We start from the raw sequence: 26,591 nt of genomic DNA, 5'->3' as shown, positions 1-26,591 counted from the left end.
TCCGACCACGAGGCAAGTGAGGTCCCAGCTCATTGAATTAATGTACCTATTCCAGCCTCTCGGAGCCCAGCGATCGTACACCGTCACGCTGCCTGATTGTATGCGTTGTTGCCTGCGCCAGATCGCCTGTAAATTTAAAAATATGTATTTTCAAAATATTGTCGTATCGATATTAATTGCTAATCCCATCGTAAAGCTAATTATCGTACGTTGAATTATCTGTAACTCGAAAGCACTACCTGTATATATATACACATATATATATATATATATATATACATATATATATATATATATATATATATATATATATATATATATATATATATATATATATATATATATATATATATATATATATATATATATACATACAGTATATTGTAACTACAAGTGTAAAGACCTGTTTGACATGGGTTGGGGAAGCCATTTTATTTCCCCACACTTCTGACTTTCGTCAATTAAGCTGACCTTTAGCATAGTTAGCTCAACCGACCAATTACAAACGGCCATTATGCCAGTGTGAATAAAATTAAAACAAATTTATTACAATGAAAAGGTGACAGTTTTGAACTGAATGTATATATGAGAAACAGCTGAATAAGATGAAACAGCAAACACTGAGATGTCAACAATATATATATATATATATATATATATATATATATATATATATATATATATATATATGTGTACAGATATATATATATATATATATATATATATATATATATATATATATATATATATATATATATATATATATATATATATATATATATATATATATATATATATATATATATATATATATATATATATATATATATATATATATACACAGATATATATATATATATATATATATATATATACATACATACATACACATACATACATACACACACATACAAAATCACAAAAACGCTCAGAACGAAGCTATAAATGCAATGAATAAACTGGCCTAACCTTGATATCACATCTAAGTAAACATAGAGGTGGAGGTTGCCTTGGTAAATTATAACCATTAAATGCTTTAAACTGAATTTATTTACAAATGAAGCAATCAGGAAATTAGTATGAAGGGCTGACTGAGTAGCAAGCAAGCACATACAAGGTGCAATAAAAGCTAGACACTGAGTAGCAAATCGCTGAATCTGAAAAGGCTACCGCCCTGAAATAGTTCGACACTCTAATGACTTCACTGCGGACTGGTTAAATGATTTTTGGTCGTTAAAGGAACTGGTTCACTTAGGGGGGGGACTGTTTAGTGCCCGGGACTGCATAATCAGAAGACTCTTGCACGTGGCAGGATGGCAGTTAAATGTCTTGAGCTATTTTGGTTCACTTGGCAGAGGCAGACCACTCGAACAGCCAGATAACTGGATTCTGGAAGAGAATTACAGGTTAGCATTCAAATCCAATGACTCTCTCACATGAAATTACTTATGCATGATGGAGGAATTGATCAATTAGATTTAGCACATGATAACACTATGGTGAGAATGGACTATTTATTATCACTGAACTAATTTAAGCTTGGGACATGTCATGAGGGGCAAATGTGTTTGCTAAGACTGATTTAACAAAGGGGGGCATTGTTTAGGAGAATGAAATTTGGAAATACTGAAAATGGAGAGAAATTCACAAGAGAAAATGTATTGGCAATAGACAGCAAATTCCAGATGTACCTTTTTTCTTCTGTGCTTGGAGCTTGTTCGCAAAAGACGAATTTCGGCAGCAGAATTCTCAATCTGCCAGTTTTGAAGGAAAGGGAGGACAGCACCTACTTGATGCACTGGCGTTCTGTGACAGAAGTGCATGTCAGCAGGCAGGGTGCAATGCATCTCCGATTTTTTGGGTTGGGCACAGGGCATCGGTCCATCTGAAAGCAGTCAACAGCCAGCGAAAGGTCTAATTGAAATAGGTCTAGAACCTAAGTCTTTTAAGGGTCAGCATAGCAGCCCACTTACAGCCATAACTGGTCTTTTTGTCCCTAACAGCTTTCTACCAAAACATCGTACGATGCTGGGGCTAAGAGGTCAGTATGTTTTCCCCCAAATCAGGTGATGTGGGGGGTATGCCTACATAAGTTCACCCCCGCTTTAACGGTGTCTCCTCCAGCCGCCATTAAATCTGATTTCCTAAATCATGGGCTGAGGGGTTAGCTTCCCTAAATGAGTGTGCTTTTGCACTGCAGCTAGCTAAAAGGACCTACCTAACTGCTAAGAGGGGATACTAGTTTTGCCAACTTCCTACTACAGCAGAGCCTAATGCCTATGCAAAGGTATCTAAAGACTTCTACTGGCTGTCTCTGATGACAGGGGAGCTCTACTCCTAGGCAACAGGTACATGGTAAATATGTCTTGTTGACATGGTTTACTATCCTATGGCCCTGGCACCAGATTAAATGACACTGACCTAACTAAATGCAATTAATTATGAATTCCATGATTCCTTACGGCATAACACACAATAATTTTGGACATGAGCAACCTGAAGGGTTAATTATGGTAAGTGGTCAGGGGTGTACCAGCTTGAGTATTGGATAGTTTTATCATAAGGTTACTAACAAGGTTAGTACCACAAGATGCCTAGGGTGTTAGATGTTAGTCTACTTGGGCAGAGATCACGCAAGCTACCTCCTCTGGGTAGGTGCCAGGATCACTGAGATGGAAATGGCACTGTGCCAATGGGACACGAGTGCCAAGGAGAGCTTGTGGCTCTTATTGGTTAATTGGATCTCTTCTGCCCCTCCTCCTTCTTCTTCTTCAGGTTCCTCCAAGGTCTGGCTACACCATTCCTAGGTGGTGATGAGGTCACCGACTCTGGGGAAAGGCCAGAGGTGCCGTCAGGAGCAGGATCAGAGGCAGCCCTACTAGCTACAGGCAGGCTCCCTACTTCAGCTGCTGCGACAACTGTCGTAACAGTAGAACCAGTGTCTGCATCCTGGTTGGACAGTTCCTGGTCGACCAGAGAAGGTGTAATGTTAAGGTCTGCCAGAGGTTCATTCATGGCAGATGAAAGGGATTGAGAAGAAGCATCGGGGATCAGAGGTTCACAATTTGCAATGACTGGTTCAGTGAGGGTTGGAGGATCTCCTGTAGGAGGATCCGTGACATGATTTGGATCCGGCACTGGCACTAACTCGGGGCCAGGCACAGAGATTAAGGTTAGTGGAGGTGCTATGTCCAAGATAGACAGTGCGTGGCACTGCTCAGGGCTCTCAACTGGGACTGGCAGAGAACTGGAGTCAGGCGTGGCTGACGAGGGACCTGGGGACCCAAAACCCCTCAGTGTACCCAAGGTAGTGTGAGACAGAGATTCCTGTCTTAGGTGGAGGGCAGAGCCTCTTGAAATGGTTCTGGGTGTGGTGTCCACTGCATTTTGCTTGCTAGGGCACCTCGTCCAATTCGCTAAGTGCCCTGTTACATTACAGGTCTTGCAGCAGTACCTGGCAATTTCCCTTCGTGGTAAGGCAGGAAGCTTTTGGTGGCCGTCCTTTTGTGAGGATTGAGGACTTGGCCTGGAGTTGCATGGAGAGTGCCCCTTCCATTGAACACCTTGGTGAGCGGAAAGTAGGGCTGACGGTGGCGGTGTCCTGGTCAGGTGGGTTGGAGTTAAGGCCTCCCTGGTGGAGGTAGCTAGGCAACAGAGTGACATTGGGGAAGGACATCCCCAGAGGAGGTCTCGTCCCAACAGGAACTCCACTCCGTGCCTGATTTTACTCACCATGCCAAGGCGGTGAGGTTGCGTGCCCCAAGGGGTGGTCACCTGAAGTTCGACTTTGGGAATGGTCTTGGTTTGCTCCTCTATTCAAGTCATCATCCACCTGGTCTTTTCGTCAACAGTGGCACTGGCTGGCACTTGGGCCCTGTCAATATCTGAGCCAGTGTCTACCGTAGCCGGCAGGTTCACTGGTAAGTTACAGCCATCCAGGGGTGCCACTGAGCCGGTCTGAGTCCAGACCCGCTCAAGGTGAGGCATATCTGGCGGCACGGCTGCAGTGGTCATGGTACTAATTAGGTTAATGTGCATGTTAGCTGGAATACGCTTTGAGCAACCAGGATATCCAGCAGTACAGTGCCCTTGAGTTCCACAGTCTCGGCAGGGTCCCTTTGAATGGGCTGATTTCCCTATGGTGACTGTCGGTGGCGAAGATTGAGTTTTGGTTGTTGGTAATGGGCTGCCTATTGTTGCCCAACTTGTAGCAGCAATCAGATTCAGTGTACTCCACCTTCTTACAGTGGGTGCAAGAAGGCTTGCTAGGCAGTCCGTTCTTCGGGCAAGTCGAGCCGGAGAGGTTCCCAGGTGGCACTATGCGCCGATGAGACGTGCTGTGGGACTGGTTGTAAGTTTCCCACGAATCAGCCATACGGCAGGCTTCCATTAGTGTGGTAGGTTGCTTATCACTGAGATACACAGCAAGGGGCCCAGGCACACATTGGAGAAGATCCTCCAGCATGGACCAATTGAATGAGTCTTCGAAGGTATTGCACGACAGGGAGTCAGACAGCGGCATTGCTAGGCTTGGTCTTGTGACAGGCCCATTCCATCCAGGACCAGCCCACTTAGTAACAGATCTGGAACCGCTATTACCATTTCTCCGGGGTTATTTTGTGGGCATTTGTGATGACCCTACAAACTTCGAGCATGTCACCTCTTTGACTCTTCTCCAGTGAGCGGAAAGCTGCCTTAGCTTTTCCTTCCACGTGCACTAAGGCCCTCTCTGTCTCGGTGGTGTTGTAATTTTCGAAGAGCGCCTCTATTTCCTCCAACCATGCTTCCGGTTCTTCCTCAGTCCACTTGCAGACTAGGGAATTAATGCTTGACAGAGGAGCATTGGGTGCAGCAGGTTTGGGGTTGCAGGCTTGCTGAATCGCCAGAGCTTCAGCACTTTCCTTCCTTGCCTTCTCCAGCTTGAGCTCCCTTTCTTTGAGAGCTAATTCATGCTGTCTTTTCCGTTCCTCTCTTTCTTCTTCCTTACCTCCTCTGTTCGGCCTATAACTCCGGGCGTTCAGTCTTTTCTTCCTTCTCTTGCTTGGCCTCATCCAGCTGTTCCTGGACCCACTTGGTGAGTTCTGGTCCCGTGAGACTTGCCTCCTTCCCCAGATCCATGAAGGCTCTGTAACTGTCTGCCGCCAGGGTTCCGGTAGGTAAGGGCGTCTAATTGGGTTGACTGGATGTACTTGGGAAGTGAGGAAGGGTCCCTCAAATTTGGGTGAGCTTCAGTGGTGTGGCACCCCTTAAATAAGGTGGCACTGTGGTTGAGTGCACTGTGCAAAGGTCACACTGATGGAGCAAAGGTCCTTATGGGCGAATACACTGTCGTTGGCACTCTGTATCTTGGGTGCAGGTGAAGTGGCTTATGTGTGAGTACTATGTCTTGGTGGCACTGTGGTGCCAGTGTGTTCCGCGGAACAACACTAAGAGGCAGTGCAACCAAACTGCACTGAAGGAAATGGCACTCTGCCCAAGGCAGAATGTGAGTAAGGAGTAAAAGGGAAAGTGGAAAGGTAAGCACTTCAGTAACTCAAGTTGCTGGCAGTGCCTCAGATTAGTGGCACTGTGGAAGGGGAAACCCTTGGACTTGCACTCATGGGTGGCTAGTTCTAAGAACTAGTGGCTGCTCCCGGCACTGTGGAAGGGGAAACCCTTGGACTTGCACTCATGGGTGGCTAGTTCTAAGAACTAGTGGCTGCTCCCTGACATAAGGAAATGAAGCCTTCTTCCTGACATGAAGAAAGGAAGGTTATGGGGTTTGCACTCAATGTGCAATTTGGTGCTGGTGGTATAAGCAAGTCTTGGATAATGGAAACCCACTCGTGCACAACAGCTGAAAACTTATTAAATGGTTGTACGTGTAAACTCTGTGAAGCGCACGAGAGTTCACTCTGCTGGCTGAAGCACTTTATGTGAAAATAGATATGAGAGACAATTCAATGAACATGGGCGAGTATGTAAATTCGCGCACTGTGCGAATGAGTACAAGGAAGAATTGATGGGGGATCTAAAAGATCAAAGTTGTGTAAAAAATGAGAAAAAAAATATATTGTACCTAGCTTTATGAATTAGTGGGTTTATTTTCCAATACACATTTATTTAATTTTAGTATTCTCCTCTGAGGGCATATCTGTATGGGAACGTATTCGTTGTGTGATTTAATTTACTCTAATTTCTTCTTATGATAAATTACATTACGAAAAATTACGCTAAGTTACTTTTTTTCTAAAAATGGACTTTTGGTATTTACGTAATTTAATAGCTAGCTCCTGTCATGACAAGTTATATGGTGGAAACGGTTTTCAAATTACTATCAAGATACTTCGTTAGGTTTTGTGTTAGGGGGCGAAAAGAAATGGAACTTTGTTCAGCGAGTGAACGATGAGAAATAGGAATGGGTACACGGGAGAGAAACAGCTGATGTCTACTGGTGTTGTCTATCAAGTGATAAAACAATGATGATTTAAAATTTAAGAAAAAGAACAATCCACTTTTCTGACTGTGCTGATATGCAGAATCAAATAAAACATCACAAATGCCTTTACTTTGCTTGAAATATTAAATGTAAATCTGGACTGGATATGACTGTCTTTGAATTGTGGGAGTGAGTCACTGGGAAGCGCATGCACCGAGCTGGTACAGCACCGAACTGCTAGAGGTTGTCACACATTTTAACAACACGAATTTTCGAACTATGCTTCACTAATTGTACACTTCCTCTGCCGTAATTGTTTTCAAACAACACTCTTAGCTAACTGTTCGAGGCTAACACATGCAATAAATACCTGGCAAAGCACTTCCTAACTCCTAACGATCAGTCTTCTGGCATCACAACACAGCTGCTATTCACTCACAACGTGAAATTTCGTGGGCAGTTATTCTGCATCGCTAACTTAAGAACTTTTGAGCTCTTGCCTTTATCTTATATGATATTCTAACTAAAAGAATTGCTACTAATCACTTCTTTTTTAAAACACTTCTTCCCTATCTGTTCCTAATGTATCCTTAATTTTACAACAATAATAATAATAATAACCCTTACCTTGCTATCTTTAGCTTCGGTTCTGTCACCCTCATATTTTTGCCTTGTGAATAATGGAATTAAATTATATATGAATTATACCATTTCTCAGTTCGTTTCCTTCCTAGTCTAGTAATAGCGAAGCTAGTGTTACTAGTCGACTAAGATCGTTGGCAAGATCGCCAATGTTACTTTCTGAGGCCGGCTGGAAGAATGAAAATAGATTTTTTAATTAGCTGCCTTGAAGGCCAACACAAAGCGCTCAGAATGTAAGCGATAAATGTAATGAATAAACTGACTTACCCTGATATCACATCTAAGCAAGCAGAGAGGTGGAGGTCGCCTTGGTAAATTACAACTAGTAAATGCTTTAAACTGAATTTATTTACAAATTAAGCAATCAGGAAATTAATATGACAGGCTGACTGAGTAGCAAGCAAGCACATACAAGGTGCAACAAAAGCTAGACACTGTGTAACAAACTGCTGAATCTGAAAAGGCTGCCGCCCTGAAATAGTTCAAGACACTAATGACTTCACTGCGGACTGGTTAAATGATTTTTGTTTGTTAATGCAAATGGTTCACACAGGGGGGAACTGTCTAGTGCCTGGGACTGGCAGGATGGCAGTTAAACGTCTAAGCTATTTTGGTTCACAAGGCAGGGGCAGACTGCTCGAAAAGCCAGATAACAGGATTCTGGAAGAGAATTCCAGGTTACCATTCAAATCCAATGACTCTCTCAAAAGAAATTACTTATGCACGATAGAGGAATTGATCAATTAGATTTAATTAGCACATGGTAACACTATGGTGGAATGATCTAATTATTATCACTGAACTAATTTAATTTGAGCTTGGGACAAGTCATGAGGAGCAAATGGGTTTGCTAACACTGATTGAACAAAGGCGGCTTTGTTTAGGAGAATGAAAAGTTGGAAATACTGAAAATGGAGAGAAATTCACAAGAAGAGAATGGTACTGGCAATAAACTGCAAATTCCAGACGTACCTTATTTCTTCTGTGCTTGGAGCTCGTTTGCAAAAGATGAATTTTGGCCGCAGGATTCTCAATCTTTGCCAGTTTTGAAGGGAAATGGAGACCGCACCCACTTGATGAGTTGGCATTCTGTGATGGAGTGTGTGTGTCAGCAGGCAGGGTGCGATGCGTCTCATTCGATATTTTGGGTTGGGCACATGACATCAGTCGATCTGAAAGCAGTCAACAGCCAGCCAAAGGTCGAATTGAAATAGGTCTTATAGCTGTCTTTTAAGGGTCAGAACAGCAGCCCACTGTTGGGGGTATGCCTACATAAGTTTACCCAACCTTAATGGCGTCTCCTACAGCCGCCATTAAATTTGATTTCCTAGCTAACGGACTGAAGGGACGAATGTTATAAATATGTGAGAATATATATATATATATATACACACGCACAGTAGGACCCTGGTCCTGGACTATACCAGAACTCCACATAATCGGATTTTGAAGTGAAATGTCTAGTAAATTTTGCATCAGAGCTCGAACAACAAACTGGAATCCGCCCCGATGAATAATATGATGTTTGGAAGAAGAAAAAAAAAAAAAAAAAAAAAAAAAGTGTTTTGGTTGGCTGTCTCTAGTTGGCGTTGTTAGTGGTGTTCTTCCCACATGTATTTAAAAGCGTTTAAAGCCCACACATGCTGCTATTGTTGTTTGGAGAAATACACACTTGTACAGGTATACCATAATTTGTTTGGCTTTCTGCACTGAATTCTCATCCAATCATGGGTCCCAATATGATAGGGTATCATGATATTTACTGAAACATGTTTTACAGTGATTTTGTACACTATTCCAGTAGGCTCTGTATGAAATTTACCATAAATACTGAACGTAAACGTTTATGTAATTAGTACCACTAAACGCCACCAGGGTGGCGCTTAGGTTTGTTTACATCTGCTCATGCCACAAGCTGCGGAATGCTGACGTAACTTAGGAAATTTTTTCTTAATTTTATGATCACATACGTACAGTAATTCAGCTTATAATACTGTATTATTAATTTACTGTAATAATCAGGCTTGTTTTCAATTATTATTAAGAAGTTTTTGTATACCCATTACAGTACATTCTGGTAGTTTATAGGCTACCAAGCTCAGCCTATGGCGCTCAGTCTACCATATAAGTAATACACCACATCGGTCAGAGCCAATTTTTTGATACAGTACCACATTTAAAAATGTAAAAAGTGTTTGATATCGGTAAAGTTATTTAACTCTTAACTTATTTAATTGTAATTTGTGTAATGTTTTTATATGTACAGGTTAAATTAATGACTGAGTAGTCAGGAATGATTAATCCATTTTCAGTTATTTCTTATGGGAGAAATTGATTAGAATTGACTAAGTGAATCTCTTGGGTGCTTCTTCTGACCGGCCTCTGCTGTATGTATGTATGTATGTATGTATGTATGTATGTATGTATGTATGTATGTATGTATGTATGTATGTATGTATGTATGTATGTATGTATGTATGTATGTATGTATGTATGTATGTATGTATGTATATATATATATATATATATATATATATATATATATATATATATATATATATATACATATATATATGCATATATATATATATATATATATATATATATATATATATATATATATATATATTATTGATATATATATATACATATATATATAAATATATATATATATTTTTTCTGCTGTTAGCCCTCTATGCAGTTTATTGTAGGAAAATCCACAAACAAAGATGGGAAGGCAGCTGTATTGGCCATGTTAGTGCGCGGCATTTAAAAAAATTAACGTCCGTAGCATAGCAGAACTAGGGCGCATTAGGGACCTACAACCATAGGGAAAGTTTCCACAATTAACCTCTATTGAAGGTGGTCTTAAGCTACTTTTCCCTGTCCTATGTTTGGCGAATGTTTTGACAAAATTTCAGACCCCGAGGGCATAAAGACACGCTGCCCTGTGTGTGACTGAGAGGGGTCGCAGAGAGAACTTAACTATCATGAGGAACGTACGTCTGCTCTTCCGACTCCTCATCCCTTTGTCTTTCCGTCTTTATTTTATTAGTGAATTGGGAAGACTGCTATTATCAAGACTTCCGATCGTCTGTTGTATGCGCAAACAACTTGTCGTCCATGGTAAGTGTGGAATTTTGACAAAGTTTCGCCGATTTGCTAGTATCTCTTACTGTATTTCCAGTTCCTCTGTTTCCCCCTTCACCACCATCTAGATAAACCAAGAATTAGGGATGGTTAAACAAGAAATTTACAGCATTTAGGCAGCCTTGCGTCTTGATCCCATTGTTCGGAAGAGGAATAGACTTTCACCATTGCTAACTGCATATGATATAAACAGTTGTGTTACAAACATTATTGAGGCGAAGGGAAAATTGCCATAATCCGAATTTGGCGTTGTTCAAATATTTCTAGCTAACTGTGTATTCTTTGTGTCGAGGTTTCCTTCTTGACTGGCGACCTTATTTCATGAATAAACATCTGTCTTTGAGGTTAATTTGTAGCTTCAATTGACAGGTTACATTGTTGACCTTGGCATTAAAGGCCTCATAAATTACGTTAATCAAGTAATAAACTCATTTAAACCCCCAAGCAATATATATATATACAATATATATATATATATATATATATATATATATATATATATATATATATATATATATATATATATATATATATATATATATATATATATATATATATATATATATATATATATATATATATATATATATATATATATATATATATATATATATATATATATTATATTATATATATATATATATATTATATATATATATATATATATATATATATATATATATATATATATATATATATAATATATATATATATTATATATATATATACATATATTATATATATATATATTTCTGATTTTCTGACATGAGGATCAGACCCAGGTCTTTCAAATGAAAGGCCGCCTGACACTATAAAAGAAGTTGAACCCGAGGGCAACTGCCCAGGAATTACTAGGGGGCTAACTGCTTGCACTACCAAATGTTTTCCCAACTTCCGACGCGGCAATGACCCAACTGATAGCATTTCATTCGAATTATCCTTCTGGTGAATAAGATAGGAATAATCAACACACAATCATGGAACAGAAATATATTTCTGACTCATCAGGATCAAACCAAGTCTTTCAATTGAAAGACAAGAAGTAACCCACCAGGCCATAAAAAGTCATAAAAGAAGTTGGAAACCTGAGGGGCAACTGCACCAATGAATTATTTTCCCAAACTTCCTTGACTCAGCAAAGCCCAGTGTGACAGCATTTCATTTGAATTACCCCTTCTGAGTGGATAAGATAGAAATAATAAACATACAATGTGTGGAACAGAAATAAATTTCTGACTCACATCAGGATCGAACCCAGTCTTTCAATTGAAAGGTAAGGGCGCTGCCACTGGGGCATACAAGTCATAAAAAGAAGTTGGAACCTGAGGACAACCACACCCAAGGAATTACCTGTTAGCTTAACTGATTGCAAACCAGCGTGTTTTCCAACTTCCGATCAACAATGACTCCACTGATGCAGCATTTCATTCAAATTATCCCTTCTGAGTGAATAAGATAGCAATAATCAACACATAATCATGTGTGAACAGACATAAATCTGACTCACATCAGGATCGAACCCAGGTCTTTCAACTGAAAGGCAAGGGTGCTGCCCACTAGGCCCTCAGGTTCCAACTTCTTTTATGACTTGTATGCTGTCAATTGGGTCATTGCTGAGTCGGGAAGTTGGGGAAAACACACTGGTATGTGTCAAACACTGCTTCAGATAAAGGAATGTAGAATGGCCAACACAATATTACTAAGAGCAACTATGACTTGTTCTGAGGCAAAATGAGGAGATTTTTTACCCTGCAAAGTGACTGAACAGCAAAAGTAGTACATTTTAATAAATTTTGGGGGTTCATTATTTAATGTCATAGTGCATTATGAGTTTTCAAAGTCAACCTCAGTCTAATGGAAGAGAAAGTTATCACAAAATTTAGTACAAATTATACTGTAAAAGTGGGGGTATTTGTTGTACTGTAGTATTAGTGGTTATTGTGTTTTAAGACACTTTGAATATATAAAAACTCCATGAATACACAACACCAAATGCCTACAATTTTAACTTAACAATAAGCTGGTTACAAATAATGAAAGTATTCACAAAAAAGTTGAAAGCTGTTAAAATTAAAGTAAGAGGAAGATGAAAAATGAGCCAAATTCTTTTGTGAAAATTGTCATACCTTTCCAGATTTTACAATGAACATAACTGCAACAGTGTTTTTAGATTTGTGTAACTTCCTAAGGTAATACTTCTAAATGAAAATCTTTGCACAGCTGCTCACATTTTCACTTGCAAGGCGGTTTAAAAAAAATATCACAAAAATGGCCTACAAATTTTACAGACCCCTAAAGTTTTCAATCACCTGTATGTGTGTAACAGTCAAGGATACTAGTTATGAAAATTAAACAAATAAAAACCATTAACACCAGTGTTTTTTGCTAAGAGATCCTATATATTAAAAATAATTAAAGTAACTCTTTTGTTTTCTTTGTTCTGACATCCTTGCATACAGTATAGTATTAAACATTCTGGGATATAAAATGAAGTATCAAGCAAAGTTTAAGTGCAAACAGGATTTTAAAAAAGGCCACACACACAGCTGTGACATGCTATTAGCTGCAAATAACCATTTGGGTATGTGATTACACAAGTGGTGTAGGTGCAATAAACATAAGTTGGTAAAAAAAAAAAAAAAAAAAAAAAAAAAAAAAAGGAAAAGCTAAAACACTGCACCATCATACAAAATTAGCCCTTCCAGGCAGTTGCTCAAGCGCCACTTACGACATAGCACAGATTACATTCTTTAACTGAAAATGTACTTTTCCATTGAAACATTTTTGGTGCTCATCAGAATTCACATCTTACTGCTGTCATGTCACAATGCTTAATGAACTATCTTCTGCCTGGTTAAAGTCCAGTAAATTAATCCACAGGGTGTATTGTAATTATCTTACAAAATGTTCCTAACAGTTTTTACAGTTTTTATTCTTTGAAAAATGAAATTACTTAGAAATTTTTTAACAATAACCAACATTCTAATACGCCTCTCCTCTGTCTAACAGTTCATAAGCACTTTTAAAGTAGCAAACTAAAAGACAAAACATGAAAGTTAGTATAATTAAACATGACTGTCTAAATTTCCATGAAAATGTGTAAGCCACTAAAGGTGGATGTCTCATTTGTAATTCTGAAATTAGGTGTACATATCTTTCATAATTATTACAGTATGGTTCATCAATGGCACATTTTTTACTGAACTTCATGATTTTATTAATAAAATTTAACTGACCTGATAATGTCAAGGTTGTTTACAATGCTTTCATAGTTAAAACATACTTTTCTATAAAAACACTGATCATCATTAGCCTTACTCAGTGCAAACACTTCCCTGTCATACCACTCTGAGAGATCTTTAAAAGAAAAAATCCTAATGCACTTATTCAACTCATGTTTCACTGTCAACAAAACTTGAACATAAGTATGAGCAGGAGTAAGGTCATGAGGGTACGTATTTGGAAACCATGTAATGTCAAAATGACTTAATAAAAACACAAGAATGGCAGCACTGGTTTTCAGTAAATATTTAATGGGCAGCTAAGACCAATCCGAGTCAACCATTACTGTATATGGGGAAAGCAACAAAATATTTATGGAGTAAAACAGTCACAATACAACAAAATATTTATGGAGTCAACTTCCACTGACAACCTTGATAACTGTTAAGTTCTAAAATGCCAACACCTGCAGTAGAACAAAAAGCAGTGGTTTAATATCTCTTCAATCTGTAGGGCCAAATAGGTAACACAACTGGTGTGTGGAAAAAAAAAAAAAATCTTTCAAGTGATATGTTGCTGTACACAATAGTTACCTGAATGGATTTACGAATATATAAAAAGTTCAAAACACATTATTTTCCATGCTCAACATTAAATGTCAACAGCAGCTCAAATAGCAATAAACAGTAGTCTGGAAGAGCCTTTCACACATTAAGTCATCATCATCATAGTACAGCACTTAATTACATTTATGAAAAATAAAACACCATTGGCACAAACCTGAAAAGATCATGTAAATAGAACTTGACATCAAAGATAAAACACTTAGCTGATGGAATATATTAGTCCTGAAGCTTTAAGATCAAATAATGAAAAGGGCAACAAGCCACTTCTGCAAAAGATTCTGATGAGTGCAAGCATGCCACAACTTGCCACAAACATGGTCAAAATCACTTTGAGAATATTAAAACTAAATTTAATATTATAACAATAAATAAATCTTTAAGCTATATTAACCAGACTATCTCTGAATACAGAGCCAAATGCATGCTAAATTTAGAAGTAAAATGGCTGCCTACTTAATGATATAAAAAAAACCACTAGGAGTACAACTTAAGGAATGGTAAAAATTTCCAAAGACCTTACATAGTGTATGAATATCTGGATGCTTTGCTAAAGAAAAACAGTAGGCATACTGAACAGCAGCTCAATATACAGATGAAAGTTTATTTTTGCCTTAACCAGAAGGGAAACATTAAATTTCAAATTTCATCTAGGTATAACCAAACTCCAGCCCACCGATGCTAAAAAAAAGTTTCCTATTATAACCATACAGTATATAACAGATATTTCAAGAATTCTTAAAACTACATTAATATGGTCTATGGATAAACTTCATATACCAACAACAAACTACAATTTTCAAATGTACTGCAGTAATAAATTAATACCTACATGTACTACTTAAAATACATTTTGAATTTTTCTTCTTAGCCATACTGACAATCATGCAATAGGTAAAAACCTACTCCAACATTAAAACGTAATAGCAAATGAAAACTGACCTGCTCCGAGACAACCACCTACTCAACAATCTCACACAATCTCAAATTTACAAAATTTTCTTGAATTCTCAACATTCCACAATCCACATTCTTCAAAAGAAAATTTATTCCATTTATACAAGACAACTCTCTCTTCCGCAATTACCACTCTAACTCAAATAAGAAACAAAAAGAAAAAAAGGCTAATAGTACTTAGTGAACCTAAGGGAAAAATCACACAAATTAAAACATTTCAAAAACAAATACATATCATAAACTCTATTCAAGTGGTTGAAATGGCCTGAAATTTGGGCAGTTTGTGATAATTCTTGACCTCATCTACTATATATAAATGTACTGATAAATCTTAAATGAAATCCCTCCTGATTTATTCTTGAAGCTGTGTGCATCTTTCATGAAACAGAAATATTTGCTTATCATTAACGCCAATATGCCTTGAGATAAGATCCAAACATTTATGTCCTTGGAAGTTGCAAGAACTGTGGCTGGGCTCCCACTGGAAGTTGTTGAGCATCCATTATATGAGAGTATTTTACTCTATGCTTCCAAGGAAGCTACTAATCCTGACATAATCCTTGGAATAACGGAGATGGTTCCACAATCCAACGGTGTGAGGAATAAAGGACCTCTGGAACTGAGAATTTGACAAAGAGGCATATTTACTGCATATTGGTGCTACTGTTCAGCAAATCTGGTTGCTCTTGGCAGGAAAAGGGAATCAGGGATCAATTGTGAATGTGAAAAATTCTGATAAAATACAATTTATGAAAAATAGACAAACAAGAGACCATCCGTCAATGGTCCCAGTCATAAATGCAAGTATTAGGGAAAAGAAACCTACCACCTAAAACCACTCTATCTAAGAGATAAATCTCTGGCAGAAGCAGATATCCACGCTGGAGAACAGTATTCTACTTAAGGAAGGACAAATGACCTAAAACAGATTGCACTGATTTCATCACTGTTATAAATATATGAGGCCTTATGTCAGCACCTAACTTTTGTGCGGCATTTGCTCACACTTTCATTTGATGTTTCTCAAAACAAAGATTTGAATCAAAGTTACACCTAGAATAGTTAAAGCTTCAGATTCATTCAGCAGAGTTCCATCCACCTGAAGGGGAGGATGGGGTGGAAAATCTGTATGGGATCTGCTAACCAACAGTATTTTTGTTTTACTAGAGTTCAGCCTCATACCCCATTGACTACACCATTCGCTAATCCGCTCCCTATGGGGGGAAACATGGTAAGGAACGGACACCAGGTAGTGCAGCCTACATAATAACTAAGCCAACTAAAATAGCTTGCATAAAAATTTTGTAAAATTAATCCTAAACATAAACTGTATTTTCTATCTATCATTTCATTCATTTTCAGATATTTACTTATTAAACCATTTCATTATCTGAAAAAATAAACCTCCCCAAAATTAAACCAGAGAGAGAGAGAGAGAGAGTGTGTGTGTGTGTGTGTGTGTGTGTGTGTGTGTGTGTGTGTGTGTGTGTGTGTGTGTGTGTGTGTGTGTGTGTGTGTGTGTGTGTGTGTGTGTACAAAAATATTTAATTATTCACGTAGAAGTATTTAATTTCACAAATTCACTATAATAAAAAAATAAATTGGTATAAGCAAACACTCAGATTCTTTGCACTCACAATGTGGGTATCTAATGCAAACCAAGGACAATAAGGGGGTTTCTAACACCTAGAGTGAGCAAAAGTAAATAAGCAAAACCATAGTTTCACATGAAAATCTAGGATGAACAAATAAGACATTTTGCATATACCCCAGGTACATTCTGCTTGTACTCCAGAAGATTCTAATTTTGTTTTTTGATAGTGTAGCTGCTGTTTGTCCTCAAAGGAGTTACTCTCTCATGGTTCCCAAGGAATCCATAAGATAGACCAACCAATTACAAAGATTTCTCTCATAGTTGGTCTCGGCCAGAATTGTGCTTGTTGGCACAGTGACAGAACAACTACCTAGGCTCTACCTCTCACTCGCATAATTGTGGCAACAGCCTGTTTTGGCCAAGAGTTCACTAGTCCACAGGTTGTGCTCCAGAAATCGTGTCAGACTTCGCATTTTTCACCCTCTTAGCATGAGTCAAGCTAAGTACTTAGTCCAGTAAAAAGTTTGTTTCTGAAAATCTTAGTGGGGAAGCTTATATTTGTTTAAACTGGGAGCCAGTAAACCTCTTGAAATGTTAGAAGTTAGGAGTACAATAGATAGTTAGGCTATGCTGTAATTGTTTAACAAACTGAGAATTAGCATTGAGGCAATAACATTAGACAATTTTGTTATTGAAACTTATTATACAATGCCCTTTTTAACACTGATAAATAATTTGAAGTTACTGAAAGGGTGCATCGGTTTAGCCTAACTTCTTGTTTACAAAACAGATGTAATCATAGTTCTCAATCATGCATGACTTAAGAGCCTTGGTGTTTACTAAAGGCAAGTACTTCCTTTGCAGTACTTTATAATCAAACTAAATTGTCTTGTGATATTGACAGTTCCCCAGTTATCCTTAATATCGGGGTTCTTTCCAATGTTAAAGGAATACATTCATACGGATCCACTTCCAACAGGTATTACTCTGCCAATACTGATGTCATAGGTGTTGAAAATTGTGACATGATGTTTGTATTTTTCCTAAGGGAATACAAAAGTACTTTTTCATAATGGTGAGCTTTGCCAACCTTTTTAAAATCTTATGATACTGTTTTTATATATTTTTGGTATGATAATTCCAATAATTATTGATTTTGTTTACGTACCAACTAAAATAGCCTGTAAGCTACTGTACATAACCTTTGCATGGTACTGGAAATAGACCTGATAATCAAAGGTTATGAAATATGCAGAAATATATAGTATGGCTATCTGTTTAGTTTTGTCTTAATTAAGCTGAGCAACATTTGTGAGTAAATCCTTTAAGGCAACATTATTGTAGCAATTGTGGATTAATATCTTAATACATTAGTGTACTATTACTTTATGGATATGACCACTGATCATGTTTCCTTACATTATACTATGGACATGATATTGTGGCCATATAGGCCGGTGTTTGCAGCCTATACTGTACAGTGATATAGGTAGCTAACACTAGGTAGATTTTCTTAAGCACTTGTTCCTTTTATCACTACTGGGCTACTATTACACCGGACCTACACATTACCTGTGCCAGAGCGAATTGCTCAATCTGCTTTTCACCTGCCATGAGCCCAGCTCCTGAAGGAATCATGGAGAATTTGGTTGCTGGCTGGACATGTGTGAAATATGCCACATGCTTTTGGCAACAAGTTTAATTGATGAAAGAGCTCATTTTTAAGCTATCTCTATGAATTATAGGTTTCGATAGGAGTACAGAAGAAGGAGACCACTGTACGTTCTGGCAGAACTATTGCAGTGTGTTTCCATTCCTCTCCAAGCAGAATCCACATTTGGGTCGATACTCCAAAAGCATTGTAGGAACTCCCACTTCAACTCCTCGGATGGATACCAAATCTCTTTCCTTGGGAGAGAGGTCACTGATACCTGACATGAAGTGGATATAGCCACTGAAATTTTCCTTCTGAATCCAGAAGATGTAGGGACCAGTCTTCTGCTTTACATGAGACAGATACTTCAAATGAGAATCTTGGTTTTCCCATGCAGCAATCAAGTATTGAGAGGACCCTGTTAGGGTCCAACCACTCTGAAGTGTCTGTACCTTCTAGGGGATATGACTGCCTTGGGTCAATCAGTTCAAGCAGGCTTTCCTGATAGGAAAATTCTGCTTGCTATACTTTCTATACTGCCAGGCAGTGCTGATACAACTGCCCTTGCTCAATCAGTTCATGCAGGCTTCCCAATAGGAAAATTCCACTTGCAGTACAGTAAATCCTCCCGGATTCGTGTTCTCACAATTCGCGGACTCAGCAATTCACGGAATTTTCTGTGGAACCTATCTATAAATTATTTGCAGGAAAACTTACCCATTCACGTATTTTTTCGTAGTGCAATATTCTGTATTTTCATATTTTTGTGACTAAATACTGTACTGTACATACATATATATATTTTATGATAAAATAATGATTTACAGTGCTAATTTTCAAATAATATTAAGTCAAATAAGATTAAATAACAAATGAAAATAATAATTCTTTCTCTCTCTCTTACTGAGATGAGAGAATTTTAATGCATATGTAATACTGTATGTATGTCTATTTGTTTTGTATGATAAATAAATGATTTACTAATTTTCACATCAAAATATCAGTTCATTAAAGAAAATATAGTGAATTATTAAAATTTTACTTCAATCCCTGATCTTTTTCTGTATCCGACTTAGGGAGAAGGATGAAGGCTTAACTGTCATCATAATAAAAAAAAAAAAAGGGTTAGCACCTGGCCAAAGAGAGTCTCTCTCTCTCTCTCTCTCTCTCTCTCTCTCTCTCTCTCTCTCTCTCTCTCTCTCTCTCTCTCTTGATCTAGATTATGTTCTGATAGATTATGTTCTTTGTATTTCAAATCTCTCTCTCTTTCTCACTGAGATACATTTTTTATGCATATGTCACATATATGTTTATTTGTTTTGTATATTGTAGTTTTATAGATAAACGTGATGTTACTTTATTAATTTTTTCATATTTCCCATGCTATAAATTACAATATTTATGCATTTCTATGGTAAATTATGTAAAATTTTAAAAGAAAACATATCAATTCCCAGTCTTCTCTGAAAACTTGTTGTGAGGGGGGGGGTGTAGTCTGTCAATTATCTTGACATATTGACCAGAAAGGGAGGAAGTGTTGCCCACTCACAGTCAAATATGTTATACACCTGGTGGTCAAAATACCATTACAAAGGATACTGAAAAATCTCTCTCTCTCTCTCTCTGCCAAAGGATACTCAGAATTTGAGAGATGGATAGATAGACAGATAGATAGAAAGGGAGAGTGGTTAATAGAAAGATATACTCTCTCTCTCTCTGTTATTGGCTAGAATTGTTAGAGGTATGTACATACATATTTTTAAGGGTAAAATTTTTAAGATGAATGAAATATTAATCATACAATTTCAAAGATTAATACAGTACAGTAAACCCCCATATTCATGTTCTCACGATTTGTGGACACACCTATGCTTCTCTATGGAACATATGTACACATTATTCACGGAAAATTCGCCCATTTGCAGTATTTTTCACTGAGAAATATTCACTAATTATTACTGTATTTTCATATAATTTTCATGACTAAATGCACTTTTTGTGATAAAACTATTAAAATACTCAGGTATAATCATTTTTAGAGGGTTTTTTGTGTTTGAACTCTCCAAATAGGCAGTTGTAAGTGATTTTAGAGAGGTTTTAAGTATTTGCGGAATTTAGCTATTTGCGTGTGCGTGTGTGTGTGTGTGTGTGTGTTACACATCCCCTGTGAATACGGGGGGTTTATTATACAGGCAGTTCCCAGTTTACAGCAGGGGTTCCGTCATCAGCATTGCACCATAAGCGCTGTAAGTCTAGAACAACATAACCCTGGGACTGCCTGTAATAGGATAATAGTTTAAGGTATCTTTGATAAAGGATGCTACTTTAAGGTATACATTTGGTATTTGGACTTTCACGATAGGCATTTATAAGCATTTTTAGAGGGGGAGTTAACTACTCACGGATTTTAACTATTTGCAGGGGGTTGTGGTATGCATCCCCCACAAATACGGGGGGGTTTACTGTACTCTCTATACTGCCAGGCAGTGGTGATACAACTGCCTTGGCTCAGTTCATGCAGGCTTCCCTGATAGGAAATTCAACTTGCTGTTCTTTCTATACTGCCAGGCAGTGGTGATACGACTACTTTGGCTCATCAGTTCATGCAGGCTTCCCTGATAGGAAATTCAGCTTGCTGTTCTTTCTATACTGCCAGGCAGTGAAATTACAACTGCCCTGGCTCATCAGTTCATGCAGGCTTCCATAATAGGAAATTCAACTTGCTGTACTTTCTATACTGCCAGACAATGGTGATACAACTGCTGTGGCTCATCAGTTCACGAAGGCTTCCCTGATGGGAAAATTCTGCTTGCAGTACTTTCAGAATTTCTGGAGGAAATCACGAAAAGTATCAAGGATGACCCCAAGGGAGTAACTCCTTTGAGGACTCACTTGCTACTGAGCATCAAGCATAGAGATGCTATCCATGACTCCCAAGAGGAATTCAGTAGAGGATTGTACTTAATTTATATACACCTAACTTATTTAAAAAGTTTTTCCTTTGGAAAAATATTTTCATTGAAGTACTTTCTTACGTGGCCTATAGCTTTACCTGTGGCATGCGAGTATCCTAGGCTTGGTAAACAAATCATAAATTTGCAAATTAGATTTACAGCATATAGTTAGCTTTGAGTGGCAAAACTTCAAAAATTTACTTTTAAGGCAAAATTTACGTAGTAATTATATGGTTTAATACATGACTACTTAGAAAAAAAAAACCACTATTATAATGGCTAACAGTATACGGTACAGCAAAATGGCTACATACTTGTGCCCAAATTAACCTATTCATGTTAGTTGTGCCGCATAAGTTATTGCAAATAATTAACAGTTCTAACACTTGTATTACATTTAAGACATAATTATGGCGGTAATTATGAACATGGTAATGCTCACTACTGTGTTATGGATAACCATTGTCATAACATTATAACTACATACTTGTGACCAAGTTAGCCTGTAGTGTTCTGAGTGTACAGTAATCCCCCGTATTCATTGGGGATGTGTTCCAGACCCCCATAGCGAATAGTTAATATCCGCGAATACTTTGAACCCACCCACTAAAATTGTTTATAACTGCCTATCATGAAATTCCAAATACTAAATGTCTACTTAAAGTATCATTCTACATCAAATATAACAAATTATTATTCTATTACTGTATTAATCTTTGAAATTATATTATTAATATAATTTCAAAGTCATCTTAAACATTAGTACCCTCAAAAATACATACTTCTAACCCTTCCAGCCAAAACAGAGATAGAGATACCACTAATTTATATTCAGTCAGCCTTGTGCTGGCACGGGCGAGAGAGAGAGAGAGAGAGAGAGAGAGAGAGAGAGAGAGAGAGAGAGAGAGAGAGAGAGAGAGAGAGAGAGAGAGAGAGAGAGAGAGAGAGTTTATCGCTTTAATCTCTTGAGGAATGTTAAAATCCATTTTGCTTTAAGAGACTGACAAAAAAATTTGTTTGTTTTTTGTCCTCCAAAGATGTATTGCCTTTACTATGCATTTTTAAAACAATATGAACACAAACACACACACACAAACAGTGTGCATACGTGTTAGTATCAATTGGTTAAAGAGACTCAAATTAGCAGTATCTATTAGAGAGAGAGAGAGAGAGAGAGAGAGAGAGAGAGAGAGAGAGAGAGAGAGAGAGAGAGAGAGAGAGAGAGAGAGAGAGAGAAAAATTGATTTGATTACGGAGTGGCAACATCTACCCTTGGTCAGAAATGTCAAGTAATTTGACATATTTGCAGGTTCACCTTCGCCCCCTCAGCTCCAAGACTCAGGAAAAGATCAGGGTTGCAAATTTTCATTAAAATTTTTCATAACTTATTATAGAAATGCATAAATGTAATTACAGTATATTATTATTATTATTAATCTTAATATTTGAAAATTAGTACTTGAGAGAGAGAGAGAGAGAGAGAGAGAGAGAGAGAGAGAGAGAGAGAGAGAGAGAGAGAGAGAGAGAGAGAGAGAAATTGTTATTTTTATTTAATGTTATTATTTAAGCTTGTTAAACTTAATATCTGAAAATTAGTACTTGAGAGAGAGAGAGAGAGAGAGAGAGAGAGAGAGAGAGAGAGAGAGAGAGAGAGAGAGAGAGAGAGAGAGAGAGAGAGAGAAATTGTTATTTTTATTTAATGTTATTATTTAAGCTTGTTAAACTTAATATCTGAAAATTAGTACTGTAAATCACTATTTTATCATAAAATGTACCCTCCAAAAATGCTTATACTATCATCCTGAAACACTTATATATCATTTAAATATAATTTCAATAGTACTTTACTATAATTTTAATATTTCAATAGTATCAGTTCTAAGCATCACATCTATAAGGTTAAAAAAAAAAAAAAATTGAAGTGTCAGCTGCCAACAAGGTTCACTTTAATGAGGTTCCTTCTACTGCATACTATAAAGGGGTCCCCCTGAATCCCTGAATGAAGGGGAGGAAACCAGTTTTTACCCTCTGTTTCTCTCTGTCTTTGGGTTACGTATTATTTCATCTTATTACATGTTTAATCTTACAGTATTATTATTATTATTGCTAATAGATTCACAATTTCATGAAAAACAATCTGAGTAATAAAAATCCACAATTATATAGTAAATATATTACTATGTAAAAAATCAAAGACTTTCGAACACCTGAACGGTATTCCTCATCAGTGTTTAACGTTAACACTGATGAGGAACACCGTTCAGGTGTTCGAAGTCTTTGATTTTTTACATAGTAATATATTTACTATATAATTGTGGATTTTTATTACTCAGATTATTATTATTATTATTATTATTATTATTATTATTATTATTATTTGAAAATTAGTAAATCTTTTTATCATAAAAGTATTTCATCATGGAAATAACATCAAAATACACTAATTAGTGAATATTTCTCGTTGAAAAAGTCTGCAAATTGCCAAATGTTTTGCGAATAATTTATAGATATGTTCCAAAGAAAATCCTGTGAATCGGTGAGTCCACAAATACTCAGAAAGTGAATACGGGTGGTTTACCACTAATAATACAGTGATTATACGTAGATAGCTAGTACCAAGTAGTTTCTAATACAGTAATACCTCGAACTTATGCAAGGTTAGGTTCCAGAACCCCTCTTGTAACGCGTGGATTCACGTGACTTTGGTACGGTCACTAAAAACGCTAATACATACAGTAAAATGATATTTTCATAATAAAATTAAGTTTCATATATACTTACCAAGTAATTACGTAGCTATAGTTTCTAACTCGTGCAGCAGTCTTTAAAAAATCACAGTAGCACTTCGATAGTTCAGTGTAGGTGACAAGCCTCGCACACTAACAAGAGTACTAGAAATGATTTAGCAGAAAACCTCATTCTGTTTGTGCCCATATGTCCATGAGAGGGGAGGAGGGTGGGCTCTGATTCTGTAATTACTTGGTAAGTATATATGAATCAATTTTATTTTGGAAAAATTTTCATATACTGTAAGTAACTCAAGTAATTACATAGCTGGATCCCACATTGAATGGGGGTGAGATACATGGACATATTCTATTCCAAAACATTGAGGCATGGTAATGACTTTGAAATAGAAAAACTGCTAGCATTGAAATAATGCTTGTCGTTTCTTACATGGTAAGAGAGCTACTGCAGGTGAATACTGCCTCTGGTTGGTGCTCATCTTGACCTGTAGTGGCATGGTGGCTGAGCCGCGGGTCACCTCTACTTACGTGGGAGCTTTGCAGCGGAGGATAGGCCTGATTGCTGGCAAAGCATACACAAGTGCCCTTGTCCTGGGCGCAGTACCAATATTAAAAAAAACAACCAGACAATGCTTTCACCTACACTGAAAACATAACGCATCTGCTGAGAAATGTGGGTACTCCAGGTACACTGTACCCCCCAGGTCCCAAAAATTCAACACCTTACTTCAAGGCTAAGAGATAGTCAGAGAAAAAGAAATTCTCATGCTTCCTCCCCCAATACCATGCCAGCCACTGATAATGGCCCCAAGGTACTGCATTTTCAAACACCGTTTCAGCTTCTTTCAAATAGTGAGACGTGAAGATCAGTTCATAGTTCCAGTAGGCAGACTGAAGAATGGAAGTGAGGGACATATGTGCCTGAAGCTAATAAGGTAGAGACTGCCCTAACGTCAAGAGCTTTCACTTTAAAAGTAGGCAAAATGTCCTCCTGAATCTGAGAGTGCGCCTCAGAAATTAAGTCTTTGACGAAGAAGGACAATGCGTTCTTGGCCAGAGGGCGAGACGGGTTCTTGACAGAGAACCAGAGGTTACTGGATGGTCCTCTGATCTTCTCGGTCCTTCACAGGAAATACCTCAAGGTTCTAGCAGGACAAAGAACTCTCTCTTCTTCCTCAGAGCCAAGGTATCCATTAAGGTCTTAATGGGGAAAAAACAGGGAAGGGGTTGAAAGGATCCTCGTTTTTGGCGAAAGACCAAGAGTAAAGTAGCAAACTGCATCTGCTTGTGAAAACAAAAAACCTACCCTTTATCGGTTGTTTGGAACTCCCTAAAATGTTAGCAGTATCCAAGGCCACAAAGAAGAGAGTCTTCTGAGTAAGGTTTCTCTGAGAAGATGAATGAAGGGGTTCAAAAGAGGACCTGTCAGCCACTTCGATACTACGTCCAGGTTGTAGAAATCAGATCTTCCTTTCTTTGCTTAGACGTATCGAAGGATTTGACACGGTCGTTACGATCTGGGATTGACACAATTCAGGACCCCTGTGTTTAAACACTGAGCTAAATACAGCTCGATACCCCTTAATGGTGGAGGATGAGAGATTCCTAGATCTCCTTGGTAAAAGAAGGAAATCTGCAACTTGGGTCACAGACATCTCAAAAGAAGAGATGTTGAGTCCGAGACACCAGCTTCAGAAAATTGCCCACGTAGCCTGGAATACGCAGCTAGGAAATTGATGTCTGCATCTTGCAATAGCCTCTACAGCACATCTTGAAAACCCTTATGCTCTGACAAGCTTCCGACAGTCTGAAGCCTGTCAGGGCAAGAGCAGGCAACCCTTTGGTATCTCTTTAAAGTGAAAAAAAGTTAAGTATATCTTAGCTTAACCAGACCACTGAGCTGATTAACAGCTCTTCTAGGGCTGGCCAGAAGGATTAGATTTATTTTACGTGGCTAAGAACCAATTGGTTACCTAGCAACGGGACCTACAGCTTATTGTGGAATCCGAACCATATCATGACGAGAAATGAATTTCTATCACCGGAAATAAATTCCTCTAATTCTTCATTGGCCGGTTGGGGAATCGAACGCTGGGCCAACAGCGTGCTAGCCGGGAATTCTACCCACCCCTCCCATGAGGAACTATATCTCTTGAGTAGACATGGTTTTTATGGAGAGGAGTCTCAGAAAGTCCACCCACAACCACAGCAGGTCCTGGAACCATTCTTTTATGGGCCAAAGCGAGGCTGTGAAAGTCATCATAACATTGCAATGAGCCCAAGACTTGAAGGATGGAAAGGTGTAGTGGTCCAAATGGGACCAAGTTTGCTGTATGGCATCTGTTGCCCATGCTAGAGGGTCCGGGGCCTGAGAACAAAAGAGAGGAAGGTGATGGTTCCTTGAGGTGGCAAACAGGTCCAATGTCGACCTGCCCCATAGTATCACAGATTCCGATAAACCAGGGGATCCAAGGTCCACTCGGTGGGAAGGACCTACATTTCAACGACTCAGTTCATCCACCAAAAAATTTAGTTTGCCCTGAATAAATCGAGTGACTTGACTCACTCGATTTGATCTGTCCACAGTAAAAGGTCTCTTGCTGTCTCGCAGAGAGAAAATGAGTGAGTGC

At 37.9% G+C, this 26,591-nt stretch overlaps 2 protein-coding genes across 17 annotated transcripts in view; both read right to left on the bottom strand.

The window, feature by feature from the left end:
- Window positions 1-26,591, bottom strand: part of LOC136844420 (protein lifeguard 3-like) — a 137,735-nt gene that overhangs the window by 12,135 nt on the left and 99,009 nt on the right. The gene's annotated exons all lie outside the window — the stretch shown is intronic.
- On the bottom strand, window positions 1,037-8,620 carry LOC136844422 (uncharacterized). Its single transcript, XM_067113612.1, has 2 exons — window positions 1,692-8,620; window positions 1,037-1,389 (listed from the first exon to the last, which is right to left on the bottom strand). The coding sequence occupies exon 1, from the start codon at window positions 3,733-3,735 to the stop codon at window positions 2,734-2,736; it is 1,002 nt and encodes a 333-aa protein (XP_066969713.1). The 5' UTR covers window positions 3,736-8,620; the 3' UTR covers window positions 1,037-1,389; window positions 1,692-2,733.

The sequence above is a fragment of the Macrobrachium rosenbergii genome, chromosome 12, assembly GCF_040412425.1.
Source record: "Macrobrachium rosenbergii isolate ZJJX-2024 chromosome 12, ASM4041242v1, whole genome shotgun sequence".
NCBI classification, from domain to species: Eukaryota; Metazoa; Arthropoda; class Malacostraca; order Decapoda; family Palaemonidae; genus Macrobrachium; species Macrobrachium rosenbergii.
This window is presented reverse-complemented; position numbering and strand designations above follow the sequence as displayed.